The sequence below is a fragment of the Triticum aestivum genome, chromosome 7A (genome assembly GCF_018294505.1).
Source record: "Triticum aestivum cultivar Chinese Spring chromosome 7A, IWGSC CS RefSeq v2.1, whole genome shotgun sequence".
Taxonomy (NCBI): domain Eukaryota; kingdom Viridiplantae; phylum Streptophyta; class Magnoliopsida; order Poales; family Poaceae; genus Triticum; species Triticum aestivum.
This window is the reverse complement of record NC_057812.1, coordinates 560,198,624-560,211,241: the sequence shown is the minus strand read 5'-3', so window position 1 is coordinate 560,211,241 and position 12,618 is coordinate 560,198,624. Positions and strand designations below refer to the sequence as shown.

Genomic DNA, 12,618 nt, shown 5'->3' with positions numbered 1-12,618 from the left:
TTATGCAGGCCAAAATATTATGCACCTTATTTTCTAATCATGAAAGAAATAAAGTTTGACATTAACTTTGTTTGATTGACATATATTAGATGGTTTGGTGGCCCTGATATATAAATATAAATTTCTTTTGATTTTAATAGAGGTTTGAACTGCAGGTTTATTATTTTAATTTCCAAAATATTAATGAATATTTTATTATAGCTTCCTAATATTATTGAAAGGGTAGCTACTAGTTCTCAAGATATTTTACTAAGAAAAAAAGTTCAACAATTTAACAGACCTTTAATCTACCAATTAGTTTATCTTAGAGTTAATTTTGTGTGGGGAGTTTTGTCCATCCAAAAATCATGAAACTTTTCAGGAAGATTTCTAATATATAGAGGAAGTTATGATAAATGTTCAGGGTTTTCGAAGGACATATAGTAGTGCATTAATTGTCTGGGTGTACTTTAGAACATATTTACGAGGTTTAAATTGCCATCATTCTCACATAAAAGAAATGATGCTTATGATATGATTATGCTGCACAATCAATTCATAATTACTAGTACTGCACTAATTTGGACTCCCGATTCGACCTCAAAGCTTCACCTCCTCTTCACACCCGAATCGACTGACCCAAATTTAAAATTCAGGCAACTTACATATAGCCCACGCACCCGAGAAATGCTTGTCTAAAAAGGAAAAAATGCGCGAGAAATTCACAAAATTAATAAGATCTCATTTCCCATCATCTCGTTGTTATTCAATCGATGGTTACAAAACTGCCAAAGCTTATATTATCCCCTAACGACCAGATTCACCGCCAATCTAATTCATCCTCTCGCTACGTGCTGCTCACCACCGCCTAATAAAACCCTACGTAATCAATCCCAAACAAAAAATCTCGCGACCTCCTAACCCTGATCCCACCCACTACAGCTTGCGCCTCCTGATGGCGAGAGGAGTCCGCACCCGGTGGTTCCCGGGCCCGTCGGACCAGACAATGGCGCCGAACCCGTACCCTCCGGCGCCCTTGGGCGCCGGCACGAAGGGGACCCTCGCCACGAAGCTCACCTGGAACTCCTTCTCCTCGCCGGCGGCCGCGAACGCCAGCGTGGCCGGCGTCACGTTCACCTGCACCCCCTCCGGCTCCCGGACGACGGCGGCCGTGTACGTGCTCCTCGGCGCGCCCACGTTCCTGACCCTGCGCCGCACCGTCGTCAGGCCGGCGAGGTCCGGCAGCGTGATGGACGGGTAGTTGAGGTCCCGCACGGCGACGGGGGCGGCCGGGCACGCGTAGCGCGTCTCGTTGAACCTGCCCATCGCCGTCGCGTCGTACCCGAGCGCGCAGAAGAAGTTGAGGTAGTCGCGGTACGAGGCGTCGTAGACGAGGCCCGGGTCCAGCGCGCGCGCCGGGAAGACGTGGCCGGAGCCGTAGCTGAAGGGCGTCGCCGGCTGCAGGAAGGGGTTCAGGATCGGCCGCTGCTCCATGTCCAGGTCCGTCGCTGCATGCACCAGGCAAGGCAACAACCCAATGAGTCTGATGCACAGCTCGTCGTGGCGGGCACGCGGCTGTTGATGCGACGTTCGAGCTCACCGGTGGTCATGATGGCCGACTTGATGGCGGCGGGGCTCCAGTCGGGGTGGAGGGTCTTGACGAGGCCGGCGATGCCGGCGACGTGCGGGCACGACATGGACGTGCCGGACTGGATGGTGAAGTCGACGCGGCGCTCGTCCCAGGGCCGGTCCGAGGGCGACGCCATGCCGCTCCACGGCGCGATGATGGCCACTCCCGGCGCGGTCACGTCCGGCTGCCACCCCAGAGAAAGAACTCACATCAAGTTGCTTGCTTGGATACAAAATGAAAAGAGACCGTGCTTATGATCGATGCGCAAAACCAGGCCACCTTTAGGATCTCCGGGTTGAGGACGTTTGGCCCCACCGACGAGAAGGAGGCCATGACCGGCGCCGGCCTCGCGCCGACGATCGTCGTCGCCTTGGAGATGAAACCGGAAGGAGGAGACCTTGACACGAGCACAAATTAATCCACTCAGTAACCCAGCAGAACAACAGCTCGGTAAACCGGATCGAGGAGTGGCTTACGGGGTGGACTTGATGTAGGCCAAGAGCGCGAGCCCGTCGGTGTAGTTGATGTGCAGGGCCGGGAGAACGTGCGCGTCGGCGATGACGTTGCTCCCGCCTTCCTCGTCGTTGACGAGGACCATCCCGACGCCTCCGGCTCGCCGCACGGCCTCGCCCTTCTCCATCCTGCGGACGCCTCCTCTCACGCAGCACACTACGATCTTCCCCGTCACCTTGGCCGCGTCCAGGGAGTCCAGCATGCACACCTGACTGCAGCGCGCAAATGAGCGACCTCTACCTCAAGACAAGGCTGTTGTGATGAACTGATGATGGAGCTCGGACGTCGGTGTGGGTGCTTACGCGTCCTCGACCGTCCTACCGGGGGCGACGGCGTCGGTGGCGATGATCAGGGGGTAGAAGCTTTTAGTGCGGAGCGACGCCTCCGACAGGCTCTGCCCTTCCACCCTGGTGCGGTTGAAGACGAGGTAGCCCGGGAAGGCCCTGTCGGTGGTGCTGGCGGCGACGGTGATCACCCACGGCGCGAGGTTGCTGACGGTGCCGAAGTCCGGGCCGTTGTTGGTGGCGGAGCAGACGACGGTGATGCCGGCCTTGGTGGCGTGGAGCGACCCGATGGCCACCGTGTCCTCGAAGAAGTCCTTCTGCTCGCCGCCCACGGACGCCGTGATGACGTGCACCCCGTCGGCGATGGCGGCCTCGAAGGCGGCCAGGATGTCGGCGTCGAAGCACTCCACGTCGTTCACGGGCGGGTTGAAGCAGACGCGGTACGCCGCCACGCGCGCGCGCGGGGAGCCGCCCCTGGCCGTGCCGTTGCCGTAGCCGAAGGCGGCGGCGCCGTTCACCTGGGAGCCGCCCGCTGTGGCCAGCGTGTGCGAGCCGTGGCCGACGTCGTCCCGCGGCGTGTTCAGCCTGTCGGCGGGCGGGTGGCCCGCCTCCTTCGCGTACCCCTTGTTGAAGTAGCGCGCGCCGATGAGCTTGCTGCATGCGCATACAGAATCAGAACAAGATACCGCAGCTGAAATAATAATCCGTAGACGATGAGGCTACGTACGTACGTACGTACCTGTTGCATTTGAACTTGGGGTCGTGCTCGTTCTGGCAGATCCCCTTCCAGGTGTCCGGGATGGGCCCCATCTCGCCATCGTTGAAGCTCAGGGACTCGGGCCACACGCCGGAGTCGAGGTTCCCGATGATGGTGTCCCCGCCGTACCTGGCCACCTCCCACGCCGACCACTGCGGGACGACGCCGGCCTTCTCGAGCCCCATGAACTCCCACGACCTCGTCGTCTGCATCCTCACGCCGCGGTTCGGGAACACCGACACCACGCCGGGGCGCTCTGAAACACATCGACACGCCGGGATCTGAACTTCTGTCCGGCGCGAATACAACACGACACAAAACATTTACGCATGCAGGAGGACGATTGGCTCACTGGCGATCGCGGCGGCGACGGCGGGCTCGAGGACGGCGGCGAAGCCGTTGATGCTCTTGGTGTAGGAGTAGAAGATGGCGTCGCGCGCCTTCTCCCGGCTGCACGGACGCACGCGTCGATCGGTCAGCCCTGACACACATTTCATGACTGCACAATGCACATGCATGGAGTGCACTTACTCGCCCAGGACGGAGCCGAGGAGGTCGTAGTGCGACTCGGTGGCCAGCGTGGACGCCTCCTCCGCCGAGACGCCGGCGCGATGGGAGTGGGCGCCGAGGTACACGATGTACGACGACGACGGCGGCGGCGGCTTCGTCCCGGCGGCGAGCGCGCAGAGGAGGAAAGAGACCGCGAGTGGGAGGAGAAGCCGGCGTGTGGGCTCAGCGGCCGCTGCCGTGCCGGTCTCCATGGCCATGGGCACGGACGGGAGGGGGTGTCGATCGGTGCGGACAGGAGGCTCGATCGGGGAGGAAGCTGGCTATAAAGGAGGGGAGAGGAGTGGAGGCGGTGTGAGTGAGGGGTTAAGGCGGGAGGACTCTGTCTTACTTGCCGCTCGTAATTCGCGTGGGCGGTTTCGGTTGATCTGCTCCATGGAGGGCGGTTACAGGGGCAACTGCCGCCATTGGTGTGCATGAAAGCACTGTAACCGAACCATATGGAGACTAGTCTGATTGGAAAAAAGAAAGAAAAAAAGGAGGCTAGTCTCTTTTTTTGGCGTGGTAAAACATACTCCTATTTTGCGTAAAAATCAAATATTACAATCCTGATGACACATAAATTCCATTTTAAGTTCGTAGCGCAAGATTTAGCACAAATAGAAACCCGTTAACTCGATAGGTCTTGGACCGAGGAAACAATACAGAACAATACAAACCAGTTAACCGATAACCAGAAGAATAAAAAGGGCAATCACACAAAATTCTAATACTTGCGATAAGTCCGATTTTGCCACATCCAATAAACAAATGAGCGTGCATCCAAATTAAAATTAACTTGCACCAAATTGTGTCTCGGTCAATTTATTTTAGAAGAGCAGTCGACCCTATATGCGACCAAAGAAAAAACCCACCAGATACTTGGGTTTAGTTCAAAACATAACAAAAATTGACTTGATACCTAGTAAGAGAAAAGAAAAAAATGTACAAAAATAAAAAATAAACTTTTTAAGCAAGAAAGAATTAAAGGCATTGGTATTACCCTTTAAGAAGAAAGAAAATAAAAAAAGTTTGCATACAACTTACACATAAATTGTGGATTATGCAAGATTAAACATATAATAATGGAATTTCCACAAAAGAAAGTTTTATAAGAAGGAATGAATTCGTGAAATTGGTATTACCCTTAAAGAAGAAATGAATTACAAAAAAATCAAAACAATGAAGTTTCCTAAGAAAAATGAATTAGTGGCATTAGAATTAGCCTTTAAGAAATAAATCTTGCACACAACTTTGCACTAAAATTACACATTTTTTAGTATCACAAAGAATAAGTATTGAATAGTGTAATTTTCGCACTCTGGTATAACTTACACACATACTATAGAGTGCTTACGTCTATACTTGAACATCACTTAACAAAACCAAATATTAAAACAAAACAGAAGCCCAATAGATACATAGGCTTGGTTTGATAACATAACCGAAACTGAACGAATACTTAGTAAGGCACAACATAAAAATGAAAATAAATGAACAATGATAAAGAAAAACAAAAAGTAAAGTTTTCTCAGGAAGAATGAATTGGTGACATTCCTATTGCCCTTTAAGAAGACAAAAACTAAAAAATAAACAAATATTGACAAAATTTGCACATAATTGACAAACAAATTGCGTCTTCTAACAATATGCAAGAATAAGCATATAATAGTGCAATTTTTGCAAAATATAAGTTTTGTAAGAAGGGTTGCATTAGTGGCATTGATATTACTCTTAAAAAGAAAAATATTATAAAAAATGTAATCAAAGATGAAAAAAGTTGCACACAATTTACACAAAAATAAAATAATTATATATATTTTGGGAAAAGGGAGCTTTGTATGAAAGCATGAATTAGTGGCGTTGGTATTATCCTTAAAAGAAGAAATAAAAATTAATCAAAATCAAAATAATGAGGTTTTCCAAGGAATGAATTAGTGAATTTTGATATTACCTTTAAGAAGAAAGTAAATTAAAATAAATGATAAAAAATTGGCACACAATTTACATGAAAATTGCTCTTTTCAATAATATGCAAGAATAAGCATGTAACAATATATTTAAAAAATAAAGTTTCGAATGAATTAGTGGAATTGCTATTACCATTAAAGAAGTATTCGAGAAAAAAATTACCATTAAAGAAGAAAGAAAATGAAATAAGAACTAAAACTAAATCTAAAGAATGAATTTTTCTGAGAAAGCATGAATTAGTAGCTTTGTTCTTAACCTTTGAGAAGAAACGAAAATAAATAAAGACTAAAAAATCAAAATAATTAAGTTTTCCAAGAAATAATGAATTAGTGACATTGATATTACTCCCTCCGTTCCTTAATATAGGTCTTTTTAGAGATTTCAACAAGTGACTACATACGTAGAAAAATGAGTGAATCTACACTCTAAAATATGTCTATATACATCTGTATGTGGTGTCCATTTGAAATCTCTAAAAACTTATATTTAGGAATGGAGGGAGTACCTTTTAAGAAGAAATAAAATAAATAATGAAAAAATTTGCACACTATATATAAATAAATATTGCTTTAGTATAATATGCCAGAATAAGCATATAATAGTGTCTTTTTAAAAGAAGTTTCCTATGAAGGACTGAATTAGTGAAATTGGTATTAACATCAAATAAGAACTAAAACTAAAAATAAGTCTAAATGATGGATTTTTCTAAGAAATAACGAATTGATGGCTTTGCTATTACCCTTTGAGAAAAAAGAAAATGAAATAAGAACTAAAACGAAATCAAAATAATGAAGTTTTCTAAGAAACACTGAATTAGTGACATTGGCATTACCTTAAAGAAGAAAGAAAATAAAAAGTAGTAAAATAAATACTGACAAAATTAGTACACTATTTACACAAAAATTGTGTTTTTTATAATATGCAAAAATAAGCATATAATAGTGGAATTTTCTCACAAAAATAATATCATAAGAAGGAATGAATTAGTGGCATTGCTATTTCCACTAAAGAAGAAAGAAAATGAAATGAAAACTAGAACATAATCAAATAATGAAGTTTTCTAAAAGTAATTAATTAGTGGCTTTGATATTACCCTTTAGGAAGAAACAAAATAAAATCTAAAACAAAATAAAAATAATAAGGTTTATTAAGAAAGAATGAATTAGTGACATTAGTATTACCCTTTAAGAAGAAATAAAATGAAAAAAAAATCTAAAACAAACAATGACAAAATGTACACAAAAAATCCACTTTTTAAAAAATATGCAAGGATAAGCATATAATAGTGATTTTTTGCAAAAAGGAAGTTTCGTAAGACGGAATGAATTAGTGGCTTTGATATTGTCCTTAAATAAGAAATAAAATAAATACCAACTAAAATAACATTAAAATAATGAAGTATTATAAGAAACAATGAATTAGTGGCATTGGTATTACCCTTTAAGAAGAAATAAAATGAAGAAAACTTTGTACTGAAATTACACTTCTAGTATGCAAGAATAATCATACAATAGTGCAATTTCCAATTATATTTTATTGTATTTGTGTGTATATATTTACACTCACCCAACATCCCAAAAATACCCCCCCCCCCACACACACACAAAAAAGATTGACTAACAAAGAAAAAAAACAGAGGAATAACAAATAAAACCACAAAAGAACAATTGTAGAGAAGGGAGGGCTGAATTGCACGGGTGATAGGCTTCAACCCGTTAAGAGCAACTCTTGCAGACCCCGCATCCCGCCCCGGCCCGCAAAATAACTGCCAAATTATGGGTCGGGGCGGGAAAACATGCCCGATCAGACCTCGCATCCCGCCCTGGCCCACAAATATTTTTGCGGGGCGCGACAAATCTTCTCCCTCAACCTCTATCTTCACGGGTTGGGAGGCCGACCTGAGCTCAACCCCTATCTGCAGCGAGATTTGGCGGGAGGGACATTTCCGCGCGCCCTTTCCCGCTCGCCCCACCCTCTGCCACCATTGCCCAGCCTCCGCACGCTCCAGTGCTTCCTCCGCGGCCGTCCCTCGCCGCCATGGACGACCCCATGCTGTCCCCCGTCACCGTCGAGGTCGCGCACGCTCCTTCCCCACGGGCGGATCTCGTCGCCGGCCATGTTGGCCCCGCCGCCGTCGCCCAAGCAAACGCCGCGCCTGCCCGCAAGCGGCAGAGCAACGTGGTCGTGCAGGGGGACTGCCCCCGCCGCGATGGCCCGCGCTCGGGCGCCAACGCGACAATGCGATCCCGGCTGGCGGCGGAGAAGGTCGGCAAGGTCGCGGGCTTAAAGCAGAGGAAGATTCCGGCTACAAAGAATCCACCTTCTTCATCGTCTCACTCCATCCCCCCGCAAGGAGGTGCTCCGGCGATGCCATTCAACAGTGCCGCTCCCCCCGCAAGCGAGGTGTTCGACGAAATGGCCGGAAGGTACGCATCTTCGGTCATGGCGATTTCCTTTCATTTTTCGCCATTATCCTCGATAGCTCGTGACTTGTTATTGTTCGCTATAGCGGTGGTTCAAACAATGCAACAACCGAGTTCGTGAACTTGTTGGACACGAATGCGGTTGACATTGATCAAGCGTCGTTCGCCGCATTCGACTACAATGAAACGGAGGGCGGCGTGGATGATCATGGTTGTGAGGATGAATTGGAGGAGATCGAAGCGGAAGCGTATGAGCAATCGCAAACAAAAACTGGGAAAAACAAAAGATCGAAGAACTACACGATCTTGGAAGATCAAGCTTTGATCAAAGCATGGAGTGTGGTGTCTCTTGATGCATGCACGGGAACTTCTCAGACCGCCAAGAGATAATGGAAAAGGATCGAAGATCAATACTTCCGCATTATGGCAAAGCATCCCAATAGGACTCCACGCACATTTCGGTCGCTTCAAGGGCGTTGGAAGAATATCAAACCAATGTGCAGCCGTTGGGCAGCTTGCTTGGAGCAAGTACGCAATGCACCTCCAAGTGACACCGTGGAGTCCGACTATGTGAGTTTGTTTTGCCTTTGTTCAAGTTGTGCATCATCATATTTGCATCATGGGAAATGATTGCATCACTTTGTTCACATTTTGTAGGACAAGATTGCTCAACATAGATACAAGGACATGGAAGCTTCAGAAGGCAAATTCTTCAAACTAGAGCATTGTTGGGAGTTGCTCCAAAAGTGCGAGAAGTGGAAGTTGATCGACAAAGAGTCCCCACCAAAAAGAGGCTCACTTATAAACATGGATGAAGGAGGATGATGATGGCCCAAGAAATTTGCACAAGCCCGATTACGACAAGAAGACCAAGGAGAAGACGAAGAGAGAGCAAGAAGCATAGAGCTTGAGGGAGAAGATTGATGCCATGCAATTAAACGAGCCGATGTTGTTGAAGTCGTTGGAGATCAAGAAAGAGTTGGCCGAGAAGAAGGCAAAGAAGAAGCAAGAAAAGTGGCAATTGCTCAAAGAAGAGGGGCTGCGCAAAGCTGCCATTGAGGAGAGAAGAGCACGCGCTGCAGAAAACAAAGCCATGTCCAAGCTGCTCGCCGAAGAGAACAAGATCATGTCAATGAACCGCAATGACATGGACGATCTCATCAAAACATGGCACGATATGGCAAGGAGAGAAATCTTGAAGAGGAGAATGGTTATGTCGGCCGGTGCGTGCTACAGTTCCGGAGATGTTTTCTCCGCTCCATATGATGGCAATGTTGATGACTTCGGTGCGGGAGTTGGAACAAGCGTAAGAGGTGAATTCGGTGGTGGCGATGAACTTCAAGATGGACTCGATGGCGCGGAGTAAAGATCGACCAAGATGATGCCGACATGGGCGCAAACTTTTGCAGGGCCCTCTTTTGCGTTTGCCGTAATAAACTTGGCTTTTATTTGCGCGTAAAACTGTGTTATGTCGTTTGAATTTGAACTTATTTGTGAAACCCTATGTCAAATGCGAGATTTGCAGTTTTTCTATTTGCGGGTCGTCGCGGTGGTGCCCGAGCAGAACCCGCAGAAGCCGACCCGTAAAAAAGCATATTTCGCGAATATACTTTTATGCAGGTATGTTTGAGGGGTCTACATCTATGGCCATCCGCGCCGGCCCGCAAAAACGATTTTGCGCGAACTGCAAACGTGTTTTACGGACCGACGAGATGCGGGGTTTGCTAGAGTTGCTCTAAGAAAGCATCTTTGATGTGGTTAATTTGCAAGATTATAAAGTACTGCTAAATAAAACTTAGTTGTCGTAATGTTAAGGTACACTAAAATAAAAGAGAGCAAGTGTGTTTAACTCAAAAAAAAAAAAGAGCAAGTGTGCAGTAGCAATGGTAGATGTTGTGGAATTATTCCTAGTCAATTAGTTACGATACTAGACTCATGTATTGCAGTTTTATATGTGGGGAACGCTTGTGCTAACATGTTTTAAAATCCATTGTTCACGTGTTCTTATGATTGAAAACTTAGCGGGCATCGACTGCTAAAAATTTATTAAGATAAAACTCAATCATAGTCTTAAGATCTATGAGTCGTCTTTATCCCATATGCATTAACTCCTATACTCAGGTTATAGGTACGATAATATTTGTCCCTCGCTACTATAGAGTCGAATAGTACTGGTCAAATCGTATAATCACTGATGCGCTTCTGACTTGTTAGTGGATCGGGGTCAGTGATAACGTTGTCAACAGCGACGGACCAGCCCGCCGGTCAAAATCACAACATATACACATATACAAAATCACAACATCAAACATAAATAATTTAAATATCCCATTACATATACACATATACAAAAATCTTTTACATTTAATTTCATGGCATACACATACATTGCATTGTGTATCCTCATCCCGCTTCGGCCTGCAAGGCCAGTGGAGGAAATGGGAAGAGGACGATAGGAGAACCGGGGGACTCCAATGGCGGTGCGTAGAGAGAGAAAATGATCTCATGAGCTCGTACATGTACTGTCCGGTGTTTCATGCATATTAGCACGTCAACTTTACCATATCTTCAATATTGCTGTGATATTAAATTAAATTAAATTAATTATGAAACTTAGAATTGTTCCAACACAACTTTGATACTTTTTCCTATTCGAAATGGTGTCTTTTTCCACTCATCCATTGATAAGGAGAGGGTTAGAGAGTTACTGCTCAACAAAATAAGCACCCCAGCATCGCAGAAAAGCAACAAATAAAGGTTTCACTCTCTCGACAGTATGTTACTCAAACGTCTCGTCTCCGTGGTTACCCAAAGCTTGGTCTCCTCCTTGATGAGTTCTATAGGATGTAGTGAGGCAGCGTCATTTTTCTTCTTCTTCTAAAGACACGAATATTTCTTGTGCTCCTCGTGTCCAATTCACGAGCATGGTTAGAGAAACCATCACCTTCGGGTTTATGACTTTGATACATTTGTCAAGCAAAAACGCAAACGCGTGTACTTTGGCAAATAGACAGTCATCTGTGTACGTCTCCCTCGTGACGCAAGCCAGTATGTCAAATATTGTAACCCACATCTCACGGTCACATAGGTCGTCAGCCGCCTATGTTTTCACGAGATCAGATTATTAACCACACAAAAACTTATCTAGTAACGTACTTACTCGTCGTAGACTTTGGCAGATCAGGTGTCCGACTGGCCAGCAAAACCAGGTCAGGGCTGCCAACCACCGGGAGAGCAGCATGTAGCTCCTCCGCCGTGCGCGTAGCAAAGTTGCTCAGACTCTCGGCTTTCTCCTCAGTGGATAATCATCACACACTACTACTCATAAGCCGTGGCATTACCCGTGTCGATGACTGAGACAAGTGTCGTGCCCACTGATCCATCTATAGCTCGGTTGCTTCGGATGTCATTTTCCACGAGAGTGACGGTGCAGGGGTTGAGAGGAGCAGCGCACAGGAAACACTTGCCCCCGGCCGGCAGTTGACTTGACTTCGCCGCCGTCTGTTCCCGGTTATTTTTTTCCTTTGAAGTTGATCCTCCGAGTATTAATATGTCCTCCTACTTAAAAAAATATAAAACCGTTTATAAATCACTAATAAGTGTAGGTGTCTCGTCGTGCGGTGCATGTATCTCGCAGCTAATTAAGTGGATGAGCCTCCTCTCCGCGGATCCGGCTTGCCTGCTCTCTCCCCGTGGTTTCATCTGTGCTTCCACTTAATCCTACGGCTGCCTTTTTTCCTTTTTTCTTTCTAATCTAATCATCTTCCCCCTGATTTTAAGGAGGTGGGGCCGGGTCTTATTTTGCTTCAATCAAATCAAGCCACGTAGACGGGAGCACGGATGGGCACACGACGGGCGAGCAGGCAAGTCTCGTCCCCTCTCCGCTCCTCCTCCACCGGGGTTGCCTACCTCCACGGAAGATGATTTGTGGCACACGGCCACGCGGGTGCAGGGGCACCGAGTCACTGACACATTTTTCTTTTGTTTTTTTGCGCATCTCCGGAGTCGTCCCCTCCTCGTTGATCTCCCACGTAGCCGATTGTATCCCACGAACAGGTTCGATGAAGCGGCGCAAGTGCACCGCCTCTAACGGTATCTACGCATACAGGAAGAACGTCATGCGGCGGAGTACTAGGTTCGATCACACAACCGGTGACGAGTGGAGGTGGCTAGTTGCAACACATGCAAATCCCTAATGACGGCGCCGAAGCGATCAACTGAATGAGTGTGCCGCATCTTCACTATATATAGGCATCTGTCGCGGGCTTAACACTTGGGCCTCGCACGGATTCTAAAGCCCAAAGTTTTTTCGGCCTATATCCAAGTCCGAGTAGGATCACATCTGACCTATGGAATCGGTTCCGGCCTCACAGGTTCCTTCCTTAAGAGAGCGACCCATTAAGTTCAAGTCGGCTTGGTCGCTGGTCTGCTCAGTTGGTAGCGGCCTATAGCAAGGCGTGTCGACCACCAAATAGACAATGAAGTCGGTTGGTGAACCTGTACACCATGTCACAC

At 46.6% G+C, this 12,618-nt stretch overlaps 1 protein-coding gene across 1 annotated transcript; it reads right to left on the bottom strand.

Moving 5' to 3' along the window:
- Positions 1–700: 700 nt before the first annotated feature.
- LOC123152061 (subtilisin-like protease SBT5.3) lies at positions 701–3,995 on the bottom strand. Its single transcript, XM_044571670.1, has 8 exons — positions 3,695–3,995; positions 3,516–3,613; positions 3,146–3,419; positions 2,425–3,060; positions 2,086–2,334; positions 1,889–2,006; positions 1,580–1,793; positions 701–1,487 (listed from the first exon to the last, which is right to left on the bottom strand). The coding sequence occupies exons 1-8, from the start codon at positions 3,928–3,930 to the stop codon at positions 916–918; spliced, it is 2,397 nt and encodes a 798-aa protein (XP_044427605.1). The 5' UTR covers positions 3,931–3,995; the 3' UTR covers positions 701–915.
- Between the last annotated feature and the right edge of the window lie 8,623 nt (positions 3,996–12,618).